Consider the following 21,252-nt stretch of genomic DNA (forward strand, 5'->3'; position numbering starts at 1 on the left):
CCCTTTTTCTAAGTATCACAAGGTTCCAAATGGCACATCCTCCATCAGGCCCAGAAATTCAATGCGCAACAATTAAAACAACCTTGTTTCAAATTTCAGCTACCAGGTTCTTTGATGGTGTGAGCTAATTTTTAGACCAAACGGAGGATGGAATAGACTACACTTGTTTGATTACAATGAGAGAAACATTCAGGTATAAGTTTCACAGTAGTTCTAGCGTCAAAGCATTTTTTAAAAAAAAACATCTAGCGACTCAAAACTTTACAACAGGGAAACCAGGCATGATCTTTCCCCCCCAGCTCAAATTACATTCATTTTTCATAGAACTCTTGTCTGTTCTTTTATCTTACGAAGCAAAAGCAAAACACAAAAAAAGCTAAAGCATCTTTCATTTTGTTATTTCTCCCTGCTCCAGCCGCAGGTGTTTGTGCATCTACTTTTAGGTAGCTCAGACCCTTTTCTTTTTACCTCTGTATTTTTCTGTCCCCCACCCCACTCCCCAGGACAGCAAAACACCCAAAGGAAGGTCAGCAGAGGTCACAGGCTCTGGCGAAGGCCCTCCCCTATCAGTACATTGATGGCTTTTCTTCGCCCTTGGGGTTGGTTAATTTCTCCAGGTTTTTGGTAAAGATGTGGTACAGCTCGGCCTGTGTGGGGAGAGGCAGAAAGGAAGTACTAAGAGCTCTTTCCCATTTTTTGCTCCATCTCCTCCCTCCGCCCCCACTTTCTTCTATCTTTCCACTGCTACAAAACAATCTCATTCCTCTTATCTTACTCACATAGAAACCACGAATATCGAGCAGAATGGTCTGGACTTCCCGGTACACGGCCTCATCCCGTTCGTGAACAAGACTCCGGTAATCCATCTGCAGGGAATAAAGCAGGCAAATCAGGTTGACTAAGGAGGGGGACCCATTTCAAGGCTGTTATACTCCTGGCAAAGGCTGCAGAGCTGGCTGGGGGTGGGTGGGAGGGTGGGTGCTGGGATACACAGCTGGCTGGGCGGAGGATGCTGGTAGTTGCAGCCCATCACAACTGGAGAGCACTAGGTTGGGGAAGGCAGATCTAAGGGAAAGCTAAGAGCTCATCACGTCTCCTGATGTCCCAGTCAGGGAGGCAAGGCAGGATTTAATCCTGAAAGAGTGGAACCTCCATTCTTTCGTTACTCACCACATGAGTGTCCTTCGACGCCTTGGCTACGGCATCACCACGCTCCAAAAAATACCTTAAACAAAGAACAGCACACGGGTGGTCAGTGATAGCGTTACGTGGCTTATTCCTGGACTATTTGTCATCAAACATTTGGATAAACGTGTGGAGAACCCATGGCCCTCCAGATGTTACTGGACTCCAACTTCCATCAACCCCAGCCAGCAGGGCCAGTTGTCAGGGATGTTGGGAGTCCGACAACCTCTGGTCACCTGTCACCACAAATACCAGGATATTGAAAGCATATTTACCCTGCATGCCTAGGGCAGGGGAGCTATGGGAGTTGGGGAGAATTTTCCACCCAGTGTCCAAAAACAGACGTGCCCTTCGAATACACTGTTCGAATGAAAGAAATATGACACCCCTGAACAAGGTTACCAATGAGTGAGCGTTACCCACAATGCAATGGAAAGGAGCTACCAAGGGGGGTTAAATTTACCGTCAAAGCTTGGCTCCGTTGTGAGAAAACGCCAACAGGAAGAAGGGCCGGTGTGCATTACCCATAATGCTCTGGGGGCAGGGATACCAGATGGCACTCTTCACCCTACCCATTCTCCGTTACACTGCACCCTTTCCACTTACTTAGCAATGGTGGTTTGGAAGGCCTCTGCCTTGGTCTTCAGGGCTGTGATCCGTTCCAGCACCTTTTCCTATCAGCGAAGGGGGAAAGAAACACAGTGTGTGTATGGTGAAGAACCTACTCAAGACTGGGAGCCCAGAAGGAAAGTCAAATTCCCCTCTGAGTGCCTCTTACCTGAACCGCTACTCCAAAATCATTCCCGTCCTCGATTTTGGGAATCATGTGTTGAATCCAGGTGGTGACCTGATGGGAAACCAGGGGAAAGACGCAGAGACGGGAAGCCCATATTTATTTATTTATTTTATATACCGCCCCATAGCTGAAGCTCTCTGGGCAGTTTACAAAGTTAAAACAGTGAACATTAAAAAGTATACAAATTTAAAACCATCAAAAATATAAAAACAACAGTGTAAAACAGTATCCATTTTAAACAACAGTTCTGGGGTCCATTAAAAAACAAACTTAGCATATGTTGTTAAACGCTGTTAAATGCCTGGGAGAAGAGAAAGGTCTTGACCGGGCGCTGAAAAGATAACAATGTTGGCGCCAGGCGGGCCTCGTCAGGGAGATCATTCCATAATTGGGGGGCCACCACTGAAAAGGCCCTCTCCCTTGTTGCCATCCTCCGAGCTTCCAGGCGGGAAGTACACCTTCCCGCCTGACACACTGCAGCAAGGAAGCCCACAGCGGCCCCTCTGGCAAACGAGAAAAGGGGCGGGGAGTGAGGGAGGGGGCACTGCGGCCAACTCACCAAGATGCATTTCTCTTTGAACTCCCGGACTTCGGGTTTCACGCGATCCAAGAGCGCAAGAATGGCCTCATTGCCCTTAAGGTAGCCACATTTGGGGGCTGGGAACAGGAGAGAAAGTGGAGGTAAGGCAGGTAGTTTGGCTGGAGGGAGGGGAGATGCTGGGAACTCAATGCATCTGGAGGGCACTAAGGGAAGTCTCCTACAGAGTACCATAACTCCTCCACCCCAAATCCAGTTCTCCCTTCTTCCAATATAGTTCCTCTCTCACCTTCTTTGTCCTCCTTCTCTGTCTCCATCTGAACAGAAAACACCAGAAATGCTGTTAAGTTCTTTCCTTACAGGGTCATATTGAAATTTCTCAGGGTGGAAATGGGGGAAGAGGAGAATCCCTTCCATCACTCACCTCGTCGTCTTTGGGTGGGGGATCTGGGATAGGGATATCCAGCGGGGCCCGGAGAGTAGTCAAATCTTTAATGTTCAACAAGTCTTCCTGGAAAGGGGGGGAGAGAGAGAGAGAGAGAGAGAGAGAGAGAGAGAAGTGGGTATAATATGAACTCATCTCTGGAAAAGACTTTTCTCTGTTTCAATACAGGGCTGAGGGGAGGCATGATAGCACTCTTCAAGGACTTGAAAGGTGGCCACACAGTTGCCATACTGTCAGGTATGTTTTAGGGTGGATTCCTGCATTGAGCAGGGGGTTGGACTCGATGGCCTTGTAGGCCCTTTCCAACTCTACTATTCTATGATTCTAAGAGGGCCAGGATCTCTTCTCAATCATCCCAGAGTGCAGGACATGGAATAATGGGCTCAGGTGACAGGAAGCCAGATTCCAGCTGGACATCAGGAAAAACTTCCTGACTGTTAGAGCAGTACGACAATGGAACCCATGACCTAGGGAGGTCATGGGCTCTCTCACATTGGAGGCCTTCAAGAGGCAGCTGGACAGCCATCTGTCAGGGATGCTTTAAGGTGGATTCCTGCATTGAGCAGGGGGTTGGACTTGATGGCCTTGTAGGCCCCTTCCAACTCTATTATTCGATTTATGATTCTGTTTGCTGGGGGGTTCTCTTACCCTCAGGAACTGATCCAGTTGAAATATTTTGAGAGGCAGAAATGTGCAGAGAAATTCTTCACCCTGTGGGGTGAGCAGAAAAAAGGAAGGAAGGCAAAACAGGTTATTTTGGGGAGAGGAGAGGTGGGTCAAATAGGTAATAAAAAAGAGCAACAGACACCTACCTCTTTGAAAAGGGACTCTTTGAAAAGGGACATCTGGGGAGATAAAAGGATATGGTGAAATGCAGCCACTTCTAGAGCTGAGCAGGAACATTTAAGAGCTGCGCAATTTCATGCATTATTCCAACCCACGCCCAGTTATATCACTTTCCCATAACTCAAACTTCACAGGAATTTTCCAAATGCCCCATATCTAAATCCTACCACCAGTGTGTGTGTGTGAACAAAATCATAATATTTTCCATGTTTTGATATCCTAAATCAATTAGAATTTAGCCTGTTTGGCTCATATTTAGCAAACAAGAGTCGGAAGCAACTGAACGAATAAACGACAACAACAAATGGGTTATAGGGATTGTAGCCTAAAGGGTTGAAGTCTAGCCAATTCACCTGGGAGTCAGCCCCACTGAACTCAGTGGGAGTTACTTCTGAGTAGCCATGTAAAGCAAAAAAAAAAAAAAAAGTTCAAGGTGCCACTAGATTCTTGGACTCCTTTCTGTACTCGGAGTTTGCCCCAACTTCAGCCTCTATTTCGGCCAGGAGACGCCAGCCAGGGCTCGCCAATTTTTGACCCTCCTTTCGGGCTGAGATGAAAGTCACTGAACAGTCACTGAAGATGCCCTTGAGCATGTGCAGAGTGCCTCTCTCCCCCAGCACGGAGGAACCCCATGTTCCCCACTTGGGATCAGGCCTTTTGTCTGCCTCATTTGTCAAAAGGAAAGGGATTCCCACAGTGCCTTTAGAAGAAGGCGGTGGTGGGTGAAGCCATGCGGCTGCGTTGAGCCGTGACGGGGCACTCTGCATCTGTTCAGGGGCACTCTTGAGATGAGATCCAGTCAGTCTTGACCCCCGCCCCTCTTTTTGGAGATCGACACCTCTCCTCCCTCCCCCCCCCTCTTTGCACGCCGAAGTTTTCCCACCTTTTGACGGGTCTCCTTGCTGACTTGGATGGTGGTGCAGGATTTGGCCATGTTGGTGATGTAGGGGGGGCTTCAAGCGAGAAGCAAAGAGGCACCAGCAACCTCCGCGCGCCTTCGCGGAACTGCAACTGCTCGCTGCAAAAAACCCCGGTTCGTTTTCACTTTCACATTCACACGTTCCGCCCACGCGGCCGCTTCCACGCCTCCCACCTCCCAATCCTCGACCCCCCCCCCATCGCCAATTAAGGGGGTACCTTTACCTCTGTGCACAGGGACACCCACACACCCGCCCCTATCTGCCCTCCCACCTCCAAATTTTGAACATCAAGGGGGAAAAGTCTACCTTATGCAATCTATCACAAACTTTTGCAAGACTCCCCACCCACCTAGGGTGACCCTATGAAAAGCAGAACCTGATGAAATTCCCTCTTCATCACAATTAAAGGAGCTATACTAGGCGACCAAATACAAAAGAGGGCAGGACTCCTGCAGAGAAAGAGGATGAGGAGCAAAAGCAGCTGATGTTAGGGGTGACCCTATGAAAAGGAGGACAGGGCTCCTGTATCTTTAACCGTTGTATTGAAAAGGAAATTTCAGCAGGTGTTATTTGTATAGACTAGAGAGAGAACCTGGTAAAATTCCCTCTTCGTCACAGCAGTTAAAGCTGCAGGAGCCCTGCCCTCTTTTAAATCTGGTCACTCCTGCACCTTTAATTGTTGTGATGAAGAGAGAATTTCACCAGGTTTTCCATATATACAAATGATACCTGCTGAAATTCCCTTTTCTATGCAACTGTTAAAGATACAGGAGCCCTGTCCTCCTTTTCATAGGGTCACCCTACACCCACCCACCCTAAAAAAACCAGCCGGGGGGACATTCTGAGCGCCCAGTTTTTCCACCCCAAGCTCAAAAATAAAATGCGATTTTAAAAAATCGCCTTTGCACCCCAGAAGTGTCACACACCAAACCTATCTTCCCAGTGCTCTATTATTAATTATTATTATTATTATTATTATTATTATTATTATTATTATTATTATTATTATTCATCATTATTGAAAAAGAGAAGTTGGGAGACTCCATTATTTCTGCCTCCACATCTTTTCCCTATCCAAGCCTCCCTGGGCACCCTCCAACACATTGTGTTGTACCACAACTCCCATCACCCCCTAAGTAAGGGGTAGATTTGAACCCTGGGCCTTCGCTTCCCAGCCCTTGATATAGTGCTGTATCAGCCTCCCCCGACCTGGCGCCCTCCAGATAGGTCGGCTAACAACTCCCAGGCTGGGGATGCTGGGAGTTGTTGTCCAACACATCTGGAGAAGGCGCCAAGTGGGGGAGAGAGAGAGGTTGTCCTAATCCCAGAGACGTGGCGGCGCAGGCTGCTGTTGCGTTCCCCCCCCCCGTGGGAGGCGGCGGCTAAAGGCACTCTGCGTATGCTCAGAGGCGCTCGTTGACTACGAGCCGGCGCTTGTAGTTCTTCCTCCTCGTCTCCTGGGGTCCCCTCTGAGCTCTGCGCTGGCCCTTTTTTTCGCCTTTCGCTTCCTGCTTTTGCCTTCCTTCCTCCTCCTCCTCTCCTGCCACCAGCTGATGAAGGAGGTTCCCAGGACATGTGAGTGACGCGCCCCGCTCCCCCCTCCCAGCAAGGTAAGACCCCCCCTCTTACCTCTCCCCCCCCAAGAGAAAAAGCCCCCGCCACCACCACCACCACCAAAAAACCCCTAAATTTTCAAAATCCCCTTGCAACTACTTCTGATTGCATCCCAAGCAGAGTTTGGGTGTGAAGGCGCAAAGGATAAAAGAAATCAAAAGTGAAAGGGAGAGTTTTAAACCTCCCAATTTGAGGCCCCCCTCCCTGGGATCTTGCAATCCTGCACCCACTTACTTACCCGGGAGTAAACCCCACTGGACTCCACGGGGATTACTTCTGAGCAGACATGCCTAAGATAGCGCCGATTGGAAAGGTTTCTCCTCTTTTATCCGCTTTCCATAACGAGGTGTCGGCTGGAAAGTTTGGACTACAAGTCCCATCCTGCCCAACCGTGTTGTATTTTCGGGTTTTCATTGTTGTGAGCTGTCAGAGAGTTTCGGCTGTTGGCCGGTAGAGAAATGTCATAAATAAACAAACAATAAATTGTAAACTCCTAGGAGGCAGGAGGTCTCCTGTCCGGTTTTGCCTGTAACTTGCCCTATACGCATTTTATTGCTTTAAATATTTTAACTGATTTTATATAATTTATTGTGGTAAGCCGACTTATGAGGGCTTCTGTCTTGAAAGGCGGCTAAGAACTGTTTTTTTTAAAAATTAAATATACGCTGAAGTCTAGTTAAATAATGATATTACTAATTTTTAAAAAATGTACACTTGATACCTAGAAAAAGTTGGGAATATTCCCAGTGGGGGGATTTTTTTTTAGCCCTAATGAAATACTTTATAGGCCCCCCCAATTATTTTATAGACATTTATTGATCATCACTTTCCTATTTTAAAACAACAGCAACGAAGAGTCCTGCGCGATCTTAAAAAGACTAAGAATTTTAGTATAGTGTCAGGTAGGTTTCCACCATCTGGGCCCCCCTCCAGATGTTTTGGACTACAATTCCCAGCAGGCCTTGGTCATGATGGCTGGGGGGGTGTCTTGGGGTGGCTGATGGGGCGTCATCTGGTCTCTAGGCTTTAAGCCACCTCGCAGGATTGTTGTGGGGTGTAGTGGCTAAAGCGTCAGGCTGGGAGTCGGGAGATCCGAGTTCTAGTCCCCACTTGGCCATGGAAGCCCACTGGGTGACTTTGGGCCAGTCACAGACATTCAGCCTAACCCACCTCACAGGGTTGTTGTTGTGAGGGTAAAATGGAGGAGGTAAGCGGGATATAAATGCAATAATGAATAACTAACTAACAGATAACTCCCCGTCGCCATGACCTGCGTTTTATGTTCCCTGGAGAGAAGTTCCAAGCTAATCCTGGTTGGAATTGTAAGAGAAAACCTTACTTCTTTTCTTAATTTCTCTACATTCTCCCCCCCACCTTTGGTAGCAGACATGGGGGACGTGGAATGCCAGTTCATGTCTCTGCGGGAAGAACTGGTCACCGCTTTGATCAGGAGTCCGGCAGAGCAGAACCCGGAGTCCGTGCAGCGCCTGGTGGAGATGGCCCTGCCCCCCAGCCAAAAGTACAGAGAGATCAACGCCAAAGACATTGTAGAAGCCAATACCCAGGGGCAGGTAAGGGGATCCGTGGGGCCTGGAAATCACAGGGTAGAGTGCGGTTTGAAATGGAGGCACGAGTTGGAAGTTTAGAAGTAACGGAGGCAGGACTCCTATGGCTGCCTCTCTCATGCCTGGAACGGCTCTTGGGCTTTGAACCGCTGCCTAACAGGCAGAAATTACCAGTGGGATGCTTTACCAGTGGAATGCTTGCCTGTAATGTAGCTGCCGCCTGGTGGGGCGGGAAAACAGAAGGAAAGAAAATAGCCCTAGGGAAGCTAGCTGTGATACAGAAGGAAGATCAAGTCCTAGCTAGTAAGCGGAGAGAAAGTTAGGAGGTCTTGGCGCTTCCTGGGAATGTGAGCTTTCGTTTTAAAAACAAACAACCACACTTCTAGTCCTTAAGATAAAGAGAGATGCGTGCTCCCCATCAAAGTCCCAGATCCCAGCTGCGTGAGAGTTGGGCATAGATTTGTGGGGTTTAGAGGAGGCTGTGGTGTGGATTCTTATGTTTGCAACGTTTGATTAGGGATGTCCCACATTTCCAACCCCTGTCCAGACCCAGAAGGACCTTTGCACGCTCTCCACTGCCCTGAACATCCTGGAGAAATACGGGCGCAACCTCCTGAACCCTCACAAGCCCCGTTTCTGGCGGACAGTCAAGTTCAACAACCCCGTCTTCCGAGACACGGTGGACACCATTCAGGTGAGAGAGACATTCCCTTCTCTTACCATCTACCCTATCCCTCAACCATATCCCCCATCTCAATTTTTATCCTCTCTTTAAATTCCATTTTGCCTTCTGTTTTTAATCGCGTAAGAGTAAATTCTACATCAGCCCCCAAATGGGGGGAAAAGGAGCAAAACCAATGGAAACTACTAGAAGGTGCTAGAAAACTACTGAATGAGTTCATTCGGGGATTTGGGGTCATCAACGTGAGGAAGGCGGGACTACTGTAACATGTCGTATGTGGGGCTTTCCTTGAAGACTGTCCGGAAAATTCGGCTAGTTCAGAATGCTAGATTGAGGCTGGGAAATGGGAAAATATATTGCCAGTGTTTAAACAGTTCCCAGTCCGTTTCTGGGCTCAATTTATAGTGTTGGTGCTGACACTAAAGCCCTTCACAGTTTGGGACCAGGATACCTAAAGGGATCGCCTAACTCCACGTCAGCTTGCCTCTACACTCAGTTCATTGGCCAAGGTTCTTCTCCAGGTGCCCCTGTCAGCCAAGGTACCGTGCATGATGACTGGGACAGGGCCTTATCAGTGGTGATTCCATGTCTGTTGAATATTTTTCCCAGACAGGCTCCCCTGGCTCGTAATGTGTGTGTGTTCGGCTATAAGGTACTGCTCAGTTGTTAGGCCCTTGTCTCCTCTATTCCCTTTCCCACTTTTTACAGCTTTCTGAAAAGCTGCAATAGAATACGCCTAGTCAGTCTCCCTTGACAAGGTTTTCATAGAGCAAAGGGCCACCACAGATAAGGCCCTATTTCTAGCAGAAACCAGTCTGGCTTCAAATAATAAAGGGCACTAGCTCACCCCCTCCTGCTGTCTTCCAAACCCCCTGATTGTGCATCCTACATTTCTGGCAGGGTGGACGGGATGTCCTTCGCCTCTATGGCTATTCCGAAGAACAGATGGATGGGCTTTGCTTCCCCGAACATTTGCAGGATCCAGACATCCTCCGAGTGGCCTCCATCACGGTGGACGTCATGCTGTTACGGGCTGAACTGAACCTTCTCCTTTCGGTATGGCAGGATCACTGTGGCAAGGAACCCTGGGTCACAGGGGAGAAAAAAGTGTCAGGCCGACACGTCTCGGGGGGCCCTGCTGTGACTTAGAGAATGTTCATGGTTCTTTTTCCTTTTAGGATAATCACCCCAATCCTCACGTTTTGCAACAGTTAATGCAGGGAGGGGACAGCTTGCAGGTGAGTGGGAAGCAGGGCCATCCTTACTTTGAGGCAGAGTGAAGCAGATGCCTCAGGTGGCAGATGCTAGGAGGTGGCAGCGAGTGTTGGAGGAGAGACCTGTGTGCAATGTGGCCTGCTCTGCACCTCCTAAATTAGCCTGTTGCCTTCAGGTCCATAGGAGAATGGTGTCTCAGCGTCAGTGTCAAAGACATTCATTTGTCAGTCTAGCTGGCTTTTGTACATGGCATGGGAGCGGGGCACCATCTTGTCCTTCCCTTCAGGCAGTAAAATGTCTTGGGGCACCCTAGATTAGGAGGAGTTTTGGAATACGACTCCCAGCATTCCTGACCATTGGCCGTGCTGATGGGATTTGTAGTCCAAAACATCTGAAGTGGAAGGCTGCTCTCTTCCAAGGGTGGACAGATGTCTGCAGGGTACAAGATCTACTTTCTTCTTATTTTTGGCTAGAACCCCAAGTTCCACCAATTAGGGCAAATACACGCTTAGAATTAAGGATGAGGGCATCTCTGAGCATCAGCTCAGGCCAGGAATTTGTTTTCAGTACCAGAATTGAACTCAAAGTCTTCTCACACATAAATCTACTGGTTCCCCACCCACCCAAAAGGTCAGTTTTAGCCACCTCATTTTGAGGGGAAAGCGTCACTTTTTTCTTGCTGAGCGACTATTGCAAACCATCCAGGTATCTGCTAGTTAACAGGGGTCCCCAATTCTTTTTAGCTGCTGGGCACATTTGGAATATGGAGAAAGTGTTGTGGATGTGTTTACAAAATGGCCACCAGGGGGGCAGGCATGCCCATTCACAAAATGGCCGCCACGGTGGACATTGCTGGTTCCAAAACACTGATTTCCCCGAAGTAGGACTTTTTCCCATCTAAACATGCATAGGATTGTTACCTAAGAATCCAAGTAGAAGCCAGTGGTGGAGGATCCGAACTCCAAAATACAAATCCTCACTTTTGAACCCAATTAAGGAGGGTGCTGGAAGGCAGCACTTTCCTTTGAGGCATGCCAGCTTCCCAGTAAAAAAAAAAAAAGAAAGAAAACATTTTTTAATTAAAAAGGAAGTCTTAAGAAATAAAATAAAAGCCAGAAAGAGCAGGGAGCCTAGTAGACACCAATGGAGGCATCCTGTCATCACAATGAAACAATTTAAAAATACAACATTTACTTATTTATTACATTTCTATACCGCCCAATAGCCGGAGCTCTCTGGGTGGTTCACAACAATTAAAACCATTCAAAGTATAAAACAACAGTATAAAACCATAACATAAAATACAATATAAAAGCTCAATCAGATAAAAACAGCAGCAATGCAAAATTACAAATTTAAAACACCCAAGTTAAAATTTATTTATAGACTATTAAAATGCTGGGAGAATAAAAAGGTCTTCACCTGGCATCTAAAGGCATTTAGTGTAGGTGCCAAGCGAACCTCCTTAGGGAGTTCATTCCACAGCCAGGGTGCCACAGCAGAGAAGACCCTCCATTCTTTATCTTAACTTGAAAACACAAAATCAACAAGTCAGGGGCCAAATGCTTTTGTAAATAAATAAAAAGGCCTTTGAACTTATATTTAAAAGTACTCGCAGTGCCCCAAACTGTTGAGGATTTTATGATTCCAAGCGGCCACCTTGAATTCACCCCAGCGTGTCAATGCCTCAGTATCTTTGATAAAGAGATTCCTTGCTGATTCCACCCTCTAGGGTTGTGCGCACTCTCACACACACACAAGTGCCTGTGTTTTGCATTCAGACAGCTTCCAAACATGCCTCAGAGGCAGCCACAGGTAGAGCATGGTATACGTCCTTGAGGTGACGAAGGAATGAACTAGGGTGACCATGTGAAAAGGAGGACAGGGCTCCTGTATCTTTAACAGTTGTACTGAAAAGGGAATTGCAGCAAGTGTCATTTGTATATATGGAGAATATATACTGTTGTGATGAAGAGGAAATTCCACCAGGTTCTCCATATATACAAACGACACCTGCTGAAATTCCCTTTTCTATGCAACTGTTAAAGATACAGGAGCCCTGTCCTCCTTTTCATATGGTCACCCTAAATGAACGAGACCAGCCAGGTCTGAGTGTGGTTATACGGTAGGCCTCATCCATCTCTCTTTCCAGGTCAACCTCATTCCCGACGCCTTCCCTATCCGAGAACATATGCCTCAACAGATGGTTTCGCCGTTATCGCACACAGGTAACGTGGTACCACGAGGCGGCTTGCGGAAAAGCCGCGCGCCTTTCCTGGTAGAAGATAAAGCCCCGGGATTTGCTCGTGGAGCGGTCTTGTAGTTGAGGCCTACCCCTCGTTCCCTGAAAACTTGCCCAGCCTGGCTTGCGAAATCAGCCAGGACTGGGTTTGGGTATCTGGACCGGCCAGTGCCCCCTCAGGGGAATGGCTTGGTCCTCACTCTTTTCAAGGAAACGGTGGTAAGGCCTTGACTGAAGAAACCGTGTTTTGCTCCTCTGGTTTTAGACCGTTACTGCCCAGTGTCGAATTTGCTGTTTTGGGGCAAGGTATTGCAGAGTGTTGTGGCTTGTCACATCCAGGCAATATCTGATGAGGCTGGCTATTTGGAATAAGGCTTAAATCGCCAGCCCAGGAGCCAAGCGGCCTGCGTCGGGTCACAATTGGGACCTCCGGAGTTCCCCAGAGGGCTGCATCCTTTTCACCCATTACCAGGTGGTTCCTGCTCACCCGCTGCGTATCATTTGGTAGTTCCTCCCCCCCCCCCGGCTTTTGCACATTGCCCCATCTACCATAGGAATGTCCCCCCTCCCCCCAGGACTGGAGGTAAAACGGGAAGGGCAAAAAGGGACAACGCCAACAACCCCGGAAATACGAGCGTATTGTAGCTTCAAACTGTTACTGCCAATTATTAAGCTTTAGGAGAGACTTTTTAACCTTTTAGAATTGAGTGGGGCGGGGGGAACTGTTGGAAGCCACCACACTGCCCGTGGTTGGGAGCTCAGGAGAGGGCTGGATGGCGGCCTTGGCCAGCTGCATTTGGGCCCACAGGACCCCTGCGGTTCAACAGCCTTGTTTCAAAACAATTAGATGGGTAGGCACAAGAGACAGGGCTTTTTTAGGAGTGGCCCCGCACGCGTGGAACCGACTGGGATGTGTCTGGACCCATCTTTATAAACTTTTAGAAGGGGCTTGAAGATGTATATTACGTTTCTTCTGTGGCTTTCTCTTAAGGAGTTTATGGCAGGGTTTTAGTTGCTTTTTGATCTTAGGGTTGTCTGGCCCGGTTTTACTTTTACCGTTGGCTCCTTTTAGTTTGTTCTGGTTTTAGTTTTGGGTTATTGCTGTTCCGTTGTAGAAAGGTGTCTTGAGACACCTCACGCTGGCTGGGAAATGCTGGGAGTTGTAGGATTTTCCCCCCTGTCTAAACATGCATAGAATTGCACCCTACATAAATAATACAGAAAGACATTTTTGGACATGCGCACAAGGCCCTTGGCTAATATCCAAAGTCAGATATCAAATGTGTCTTTTAAAAAAAAAAAAATTAAAAATATTTTATTGACAATCTACATGAAATACAATGAAAATGACCACAAACATACATATATATATATATATATATATATACACACACACACACACACACACACACACACACACACACGAAAAAAGGAAAGGAAAAGAAGAAAAAAGGGGATATATATATATAAAGTGTTACAAAAAGGAATGAATACAACAATCCCCTAACAATTGATATCAAACCAACAGAAAAAAGGAGGAGGGAAAAGTTGATTGATACAACTTTTAGGGGAAGGAAGCTCAACTGAAGTAGAAGAAAGAAAAAAAGAAAAAAGGAGACAAGAAGGAGAAAAATATTTTTTAAAATTTATTTATTTATTTATTTATTTGTTACATTTTTATACCGCCCAATAGCTGAAGCTCTCTGGGCAGTTCACAAAAATCATGTGTGTGTGTGTGTTTGTGTATTTATATATATATTCTTTCTCCCCCTACTAATTCAAACAACATGGAGATTTAGTAGAGGACATGTACAAAGATAAACTAAAAATCTTAGGGAGTTATTACACATGCCAATATAAACATGGACACTGTATTTAAAGGATGTGTCTTGATTTGCTTTTTCGTTTTTCTTGGCCAAAGATTTGCAGCCTTCATGGTGACAAAGAAGTGGATTAGATCTTGGGTTCCCCCTTCTCTCTCTCTCTCCAGGTGTAGGGTACCTGCCCCCAAATGCCTGCCTGCTTTGCGGCCTAGAACCCCCGTCGCTGCACTGCCCGTCTTGCGCCCAGTGCCTGTGCCCGGACTGCGACCGCCTCTTCCACAAACACCCTTCACGGACGCATCACCGCCGAGTGCCCCTGAAAGAGCAGGTGTGCCGTAGCCCTCCACCTGCACCACCTCCCAGGTAACACCTCTGCTTTGCATCCCGTTTCATCCGGGCCGGACTCAGATATTTTGCTGCCTGAGGCAGAGCAGCAAATGGTGCCTGTCATCCACCCACGTCAAGGTTGGCAGATAATCCCACACACACCTCTCCTCGCCCCTAGCAGTACGGATATAATAATCGCGCCAAAATTGCTGCCCTTTTATGACACCCCAGATCTGCTGCCTGAGGCAACCGCTGCACTTGACTCAGGTTAGGGCCGGCCCTGGCATTTCATTTTTGTCACCTCTCACTCGTCTCTGTGCGAAGCTGAATTACTCAGGAGGTGGTTCCTTTATTCTGTACTGCCCAATCTCTGTTTTATGAACAAGACATGTTCCTCGTTCCCCCCGCCCCGTGGATTAGTTCATGAGGGTCATCTGAGGATATCCCAGGGTGCTCTGCTTTCTCGGGGGAAGGAGGAAGCAGCTCTTTTATTTCCATTAGCCAGGAGCATCATGGGAAGGGTTGACGTGGGCCTGTCGCTCTGGTAACTTCAGCCCACTTTCCTCCTGGAAAATGCTGTGTTCTCCTCAGCCGCGGCAAAAATGAGGGTTTCTTTACCTTGGAATTGTTCCTTTCTAAGAGACCTTTGGGAACCGCAATCCTCACTTAGATGTCTTATTGTGAACCCCTTCCCAATAGAGACCACCCGCATTTGCTGATTTCTCCATTGCTATGGTAACAGACATGTTCCTTTGTCCGGTCCCCATTTGCACAGGACGTGTAGTTAAGACAGCTGCCCTCAACCTGATGAAGTCCAGATTTGTCAGACGACAACTCCCAGAAGCCTCCAGCCAACTATGCTGGCTCGGGGAATTCTGGGAGTTGTTTTCTGACACATCTAGATGGCATCAGGTTTAGGGTGACCATATGGAAAGGAGGACAGGGCTCCTGTATCTTTTAACGGTTGCATATAAAAGGGCAAAGTCCTATGAAGAGAGACTGAAAGAACTGGGCCTGTTTAGCCTGGAGAAGAGAAGATGGAGGGGAGACATAATAGCACTCTTCAAACACTTGAAAGGTTGTCACACAAAGGAGAGCCAGGATCTCTTCTCGATCCTCCCAGAGTGCAGGACACGGAATAACGGGCTCAAGTTAAAGGAAGCCAGATTCCAGCTGGACATCAGGAAAAACTTCCTGACTGTTAGAGCAGTATGACAATGGAACCAGTTCCCTAGGGAGGTGGTGGGCTCTCCCACACTAGAGGCCTTCAAGAGGCAGCTGGACAGCCATCCATCAGGGATGCTTTAGGGTGGATTCCTGCATTGAGCAGGGGGTTGGACTCGATGGCCTTGTAGGCCCCTTCCGACTCTGCTATTCTACGATTCTATGATTTCAGCAGGGATCATTTGTAGGCATGCAGCACCTGGTGAAATCCCCTCTTCATCACAACAGTTATAGCTGCAGCAGCTATACTTGTGCCCAGACACAAAGGAGGGCAGGGCTCCTGCAGTTTACTGCCACAAGGTGTAGCGATGGCTGCCAAGTTGGATGACTTTAAAAGGGGATTAGATAAGGTGACCACGTGAAAAGGTGGACAGGGCTTCTGAGTATATTTAAAAGGGAATTTCAGCAGGTGTCATTTGTATGTACGCAGCACCTGGTGAAATCCCCTCTTCATCACAACAGTTAAAGCCGCAGGTGCCCTGCCCTCTTTTGTATCCGGTCACCTAGTATAGTTCTTGACGCTTTAACAGTTGTGATGAAGAGGGGATTTTGCCAGGTGCTGCATGCACAGAAATGACACCTGCTGAAATTCCCTTTTCTATACAACTGTTAAAGATACAGGAGCCCGGTCCCCCTTTTCTGTATGGTCACCCAAGTCAGGTTTAGAGAAGGCAGAGTTAAGATACCTTATGAACTGTTCACTTATTTGCTAAGCGTACGATTACGTTCTGTTTTAAGCCTGTCAGGAGTGATCACCGACGACGGCTCCTCCTTGCATCCTCCAATGGATTCCCTCTCCTGCACCTGGCGCACCCTCCCCACCCAGCGTCTGCCCTGGCGCTGCGCCGCCTGCCGCATGAACAATGATGCCCGCTCCGTCCTGTGCGTGGCCTGCGACCGCCCCCGCGGCTGCAAGAACCCCGTGAACTCCAGTTCGGACGATGAGCTCGGCAGCCTGGGGCAGCTGGCCCGGGGCCGGTGGTCGTGCCAATCCTGCACTTTCGAGAACGAGGCGGCCACCGTGCTGTGCGCTGTTTGTGAGAGGCCCCGCCTGGCAGGCAGGCCCGGCACAGGTGACGCCAAGCCCCTGATCGCCTGGGGAGAGGAGACGGGGCCGCGGGAGGAAGAGGTAAGAGGCAGGAAGTTAAGAAATTTAAATATGGAATTTAATAGGGATAAATGCCAAGTTTTACATTTAGGAAATAGAAACCAAAGGCACAGTTACAAGATGGGGGATACTTGGCTCAGCAATACTACGAACGAGAAGGATCTTGGAATTGTTGTAGATCACAAGCTGAATATGAGCCAACAGTGCGATATGGCTGCAAGAAAGGCCAATGCTATTTTGGGCTGCATTAATAGAAGTATAGCTTCCAAATCACGGGAGGTACTGGTTCCTCTCTATTCTGCCCTGGTTAGGCCTCATCTAGAGTATTGTGTCCAGTTCTGGGCTCCACAATTCAAGAAGGACATAGACAAGCTGGAGTGTGTTCAGAAGAGGGCAACCAGGATGATCAGGGGTCTAGAAACAAAGCCCTATGAAGAGAGACTGAAAGAACTGGGCATGTTTAGCCTGGAGAAGAGAAGATTGAGGGGAGACATGAGAGCACTCTTCAAATACTTAAAAGGTTGTCACACAGAGGAGGGCCAAGATCTCTTCTCGATCCTCCCAGAGTGCAGGACACGGAATAACAGGCTCAAGTTAAAGGAAACCAGATTCCAGCTGGACATAAGGAAAAACTTCCTGACTGTTAGAGCAGTACGACAGTGGAACCAATGACCTAGGGAGGTTGTGGGCTCTCCCACACTGGAGGCCTTCAAGAGGCAGCTGGACAACCATCTGTCAGGGATGCTTTAGGGTGGATCCCTGCATTGAGCAGGGGGTTGGACTCGATGGCCTTGTAGGCCCCTTCCAACTCTGCTATTCTTTGATTCTAAGATCTGAGAGTGTACAGAATTATGCCTGGTGTGGAGAACGTGGATAGGGAGACATTTTTCTCCTTCTCCCATAATACTAGAACCCAATGGGATCAGCCCCTTGATTGGTGGGAGATCCAGGACAAATAAAAGGAAGTACTCCTTCACACAGAGCATAGTTTATTTTTGTCTATTTCTGTGGTTTTAAATTGTATGTTTTTGTGATTTTAAATTTCTGTATATTGTTTTTAAGTGTTTTTAAACCGCCCAGAGTGCCTCGGCTGTGGGGCGTTATACAAATGTAATAAATAAATAAATAAATGATAATCGTTAAACTATGGAACTCACTGCCACAAGATATAGTGATGGCCACCAGTTTGGATGGCTTTAAAAGGGGGCTGGATAAATTCTGGAGGAGAAGGCTATCAATGTTTATTAGTCCTGTTGGCTATATGCTACCTCCAGTATCGGAGGCAATAAGCCTATATTCATCAGTTCCTGGGGAGCATGGACAGGAGGGTGCTGTTGCACCATGTCCTGCTTGTTCATCCCTGGCCAATGGCTGGCTGGCCACTGTGTGAACAGAGTGCTGGACTAGATGGACCCTTGGTCTAATCCCGCATCAGGGCTCTTCTAATGTGAGTTGGGCAGGTAAGGGGCGGGTCCTGGTTGAGTCAGGTCAGGTTGTTTTTGGATGCTTCTACCTTAGGAGGCCCTCAGTGGTGCTTTTCTGCAATTATATAGGATGACCGTTCCAGAGAAAAACAAGCCTTTCAGCTTACACACACAATCATGAGGCCCAGACTTTTTTTTCCCTTCTGAGAGGAGAGGGGGGAAAGCAACATCAAAATTGTTCAATGGGTCCCTGCTTGGGTCCCAAATGCGTAACGTGCACGTAGAGCGAGGGTGTTGAACCTCCTTCAGCTCAGGGGCCGGAATTTCATTTCAAAGAAGCTCTTTTAGCCTGTTCGTATAATGAATTAATGACTGTGATTTTATGGTTTTAAATTAATATTGCGAATTTATGGTTTTAAATGAATGATTGTGGTTTTATGGTTATTGTTTTTATTGGGTCTGTGACCGCGTAATAAAATGACGATGATTTCAAAGAAGCTCTCGGGGGCCGCAGTGCTGGTTATGACCTATAAAGCCCTATATGGTCCGGGTCCAGGTTCCCCTATGAGCCTGCCCGTGCTTTGAGATCTTCTGGAGAAGCCCTTCTTTCAGTCCCACCTTCTTCACAGGCGCGCTTGGTGGGAACATGGGAGAGGGCCTTCTCGGTGGCTGCTCCGGTGCTCTGGAACTCTCTTCCCGGGGAAGCTAGGCTGGCTCCCTCCTTGATGGGCTTTTGGAAGCAGGCGAAAACTTTTTTGTTCCAGCAGGCCTTTGGAGAATAGTCTGGCCCTCCATCTGTGTTAATGCCTTATAATTTTGTTGTGTATTTTAAATGTTTATGGTTTTGTTTCCCCCCCCCATGTATATTTTAAACTTTGTAAGGCCGCCTTGAGGCCCAGCATTGGGCAAAAGGCGGGATACAAATAATAATAATAATAATAATAATAATAATAATAATAATAATAATAATAATGGTGGAGCTAAAAAAAAAACACCTAGCAAGTTTTAGCTTAAAGCTCATCACTAAGCCTCAGGGGAGGAATTTCAGCCTTTTAGAACGGGGCAAAAACTGTATGAAAGATAGGGGACTGTCTGATGATGAGCGGAAGCGGTCTTAGCTCAGTGGAGAACTCTTGGAGGGCTGGATTTGGCCCAGAAGTGGGCCGGTTTTGGCCCGTCGGCCAGAGGTTCCGCACCCCCGATGTACTGTTTCATTTGAAGCTTAACCCCCCGAATGTATTTTCAGTGCGAAGGCTCGGCCTGGGGGTAATATTGGAAGATACTGCCTTTTGAATGCATGAAAGGTTGTTGCTCCTCCTCATCTCTGAGTCCACACAGCCGCCGTGCTTCGGTTCTGCCTGTTGCCCCGGCGTTCCTCCCCGCGCCAGCCCGTTGAACCCCTTTCCTTTCCCCTACAGCCTCCCGGCTGGCAGTGCGAACACTGCACCTACTGGAACAAGGTCCGGGGCCGGGTGTGCGAAATTTGCGACCGCACCAGCTCGCTGGGGTGTCCCGAGCCTTCGCCTCTGCCCTCCCAGATGGAGAAAGAAGAAGCCGAAAGGCCAAGGAAGGGGCTGGAAGAGCTCAAGGCAGGGCCCAAGGGCCCGCGGAAGGCCTCGTCCGTCTCTCTGGAAGAGGTGGAGCACCGGAGGCAAGAGAAACTGCGTGAGGAAGGGCAGAGGATGGTGGCCATGATCCGAGTAAGCTGCCTCCCCGTGCAAACGGATTTCCTGAACAACTAACTGTCCGTAGACATCCAGGCTGTAAACGTCAGATAAGACTTCCCCAACCTGGCTGGGAGAGATGGGAATTGTAGTTCAACACAGCTGAGGGGTGCGGGGGCCCAAAGCAAGGAGAAACCTGCTTTCAGTTGCCTAAATTTCGGCCTCCCATCCTGTTCCGAGCCACAGAGCTAGAGGTTTCGGGGTCGCTGCAAAGGATATTCCAAGAGAAATGTGAACCGCCCAGAGAGCTCCGGCTATTGGGCGGTATAGAAATGTAATAAATAAATAAAAATAAATCTTCCACGAATAATTTTAACCCTGCAATTTGGGCCCTCGAAAGGGCCTCCAAAGTAATACATTTTACCCACCCCACCCCCGGGGATTGTGAATTCTGCATGGCACGAGAGGAGAATGGGCCGTTTTGCTATGTTGTGAAATGCAGCATTTTGGGGGGGCAGGAGGCTTGCAGAATTTAGAACATTTTTCAAGGGCTGGAATGGAGGGTTAGGGGCATTGGTTGAGTAGCTGGGGAGAGGCTAATAGAGTGTGGTTGTGTCTCTGTCCCCCCACCCCTGTCCCTTCCAAGCGAGGCAGAGACGTAAGATATGTGGGGTGATGACTGGGTAGCCCCCTTGCTTTGCAGGAGCAGAGGCAGCACGGCCTGCCTTCCCCCACACAAGTCAGAGTTGTTCTCCCAGCCCTGGTCATTGTAGTTGCCGACCAGCGCTCAATTTGGCCCAGTCTTGTTCGCCCCCGAGTTGATTTGACCCGAACCTTCCGTCCCTGTCTCCCCACAGGAAGCTGAGGGGGTGGGGGTGGCCCCCGAGATGGTGGCTGCTGCCCTACGCTACTCGGGGGCGGAACTGCCTCTCGCCTGGCTGAATTCGGAGCTGCCCTGCGTCCTGGAAGGGGTGGCGGAGCTGGCCACCCAGCGAGGCGAGCAGGAGCCCGGGGGCGGCCTGGGCATTGTGACCCGCCAGGAAGTCCAAGGCGCGTGGGTGGCGAGCCAAGGGGACGTGGACGACGCCGTCGGGCGGTGCCTTAGCGCACGGCGTAGCAAGGTCAGTCTCGGGGGGGGGGGTGTTTTCTGAAAACTGACTGGCACCCTTCAGACGTGTCTGATGACAACTCCCATCAACCCCAGCCAGCACAGCTGGCTGGGGTTGGTGGGTGCTGCCATCCGACACGTCTAGAGGACATTGGGTAGGGGACGCCTGGTGTAGGTTCCTGAGAAGGAGGAGGAGCTTGTGAAGGGAGAAATGGGAGGTGGCTGGATTTTGGGGGTGGAGTCTGAGCAGTGGGTGGGGCTTGTTAGGAGCAGGAAGGATTTGCCAGGGAAGGTGGAGTGGCCCGTATGGTTTCAGGGGCCGCACCAACTTTGGGAAGGGAAGGCAGCCAGGGCTGTTAGCTTAGGCGTGTTGTGTCTACATGCGGGGTGGCTTCACTCCCAGCGTAATATAAACCTGGGCTGTTCAGGCCGCTGCCCAGGGTTATGCAAAATAATAGGAGTCCCTCTGAGCCTGCGCAAAGTGCTTTTTGAATGGAAGCATGGAGCTTGGGGGCCGGTTGAAGCT

General features: G+C 48.7%; 2 protein-coding genes across 5 annotated transcripts in view; one reads left to right on the plus strand and one right to left on the minus strand.

The window, feature by feature from the left end:
• Positions 1–236: 236 nt before the first annotated feature.
• Positions 237–4,820, minus strand: PSME2 (proteasome activator subunit 2). The gene is made up of 11 exons (XM_063138522.1): positions 4,694–4,820; positions 3,777–3,809; positions 3,613–3,675; positions 2,944–3,030; positions 2,809–2,836; positions 2,541–2,638; positions 1,964–2,032; positions 1,792–1,859; positions 1,171–1,225; positions 780–866; positions 237–647 (listed from the first exon to the last, which is right to left on the minus strand). The coding sequence occupies exons 1-11, from the start codon at positions 4,742–4,744 to the stop codon at positions 567–569; spliced, it is 720 nt and encodes a 239-aa protein (XP_062994592.1). The 5' UTR covers positions 4,745–4,820; the 3' UTR covers positions 237–566.
• Positions 4,821–6,257: 1,437 nt separating this feature from the next.
• The window catches only part of RNF31 (ring finger protein 31), a 28,865-nt gene continuing 13,870 nt past the window's right edge, over positions 6,258–21,252 (plus strand). For 2 of the 4 annotated variants that reach the window (XR_010025988.1, XM_063138518.1), the window contains exons 1-10: positions 6,260–6,340; positions 7,731–7,915; positions 8,457–8,603; positions 9,492–9,647; positions 9,770–9,829; positions 11,959–12,034; positions 14,039–14,234; positions 16,161–16,551; positions 19,373–19,654; positions 20,476–20,739. Coding sequence is in view for 3 of the 4 variants with exons in the window: in XM_063138518.1 (XP_062994588.1) it covers positions 7,733–7,915; positions 8,457–8,603; positions 9,492–9,647; positions 9,770–9,829; positions 11,959–12,034; positions 14,039–14,234; positions 16,161–16,551; positions 19,373–19,654; positions 20,476–20,739 (1,755 nt within the window). In the remaining variant the exon portion in view is untranslated. Of the gene's footprint in view, positions 6,341–7,727; positions 7,916–8,456; positions 8,604–9,491; positions 9,648–9,769; positions 9,830–11,958; positions 12,035–14,038; positions 14,235–16,160; positions 16,552–19,372; positions 19,655–20,475; positions 20,740–21,252 lie in introns of all 4 variants that reach the window. The other 2 variants (XM_063138519.1, XM_063138521.1) reach the window with 2 other exon arrangements.

The sequence above is a fragment of the Elgaria multicarinata genome, chromosome 11 (assembly GCF_023053635.1).
Source record: "Elgaria multicarinata webbii isolate HBS135686 ecotype San Diego chromosome 11, rElgMul1.1.pri, whole genome shotgun sequence".
In the NCBI taxonomy this organism is placed as follows: Eukaryota; Metazoa; Chordata; class Lepidosauria; order Squamata; family Anguidae; genus Elgaria; species Elgaria multicarinata.

Bases quoted from the DNA above. Each gene is read 5' to 3' on its own strand.
- PSME2 (XM_063138522.1), bottom strand. From the start codon at position 4,744: ATGGCCAAATCCTGCACCACCATCCAAGTCAGCAAGGAGACCCGTCAA. The intron at 3,676-3,776 runs GTAGGTGTCTGT...CTCACCCCACAG, and splicing joins AAGAGTCCCTTTTCAAAGAG to GGTGAAGAATTTCTCTGCAC. The intron at 1,860-1,963 runs GTAAGAGGCACT...CTTCGCTGATAG, and splicing joins ATTTTGGAGTAGCGGTTCAG to GAAAAGGTGCTGGAACGGAT.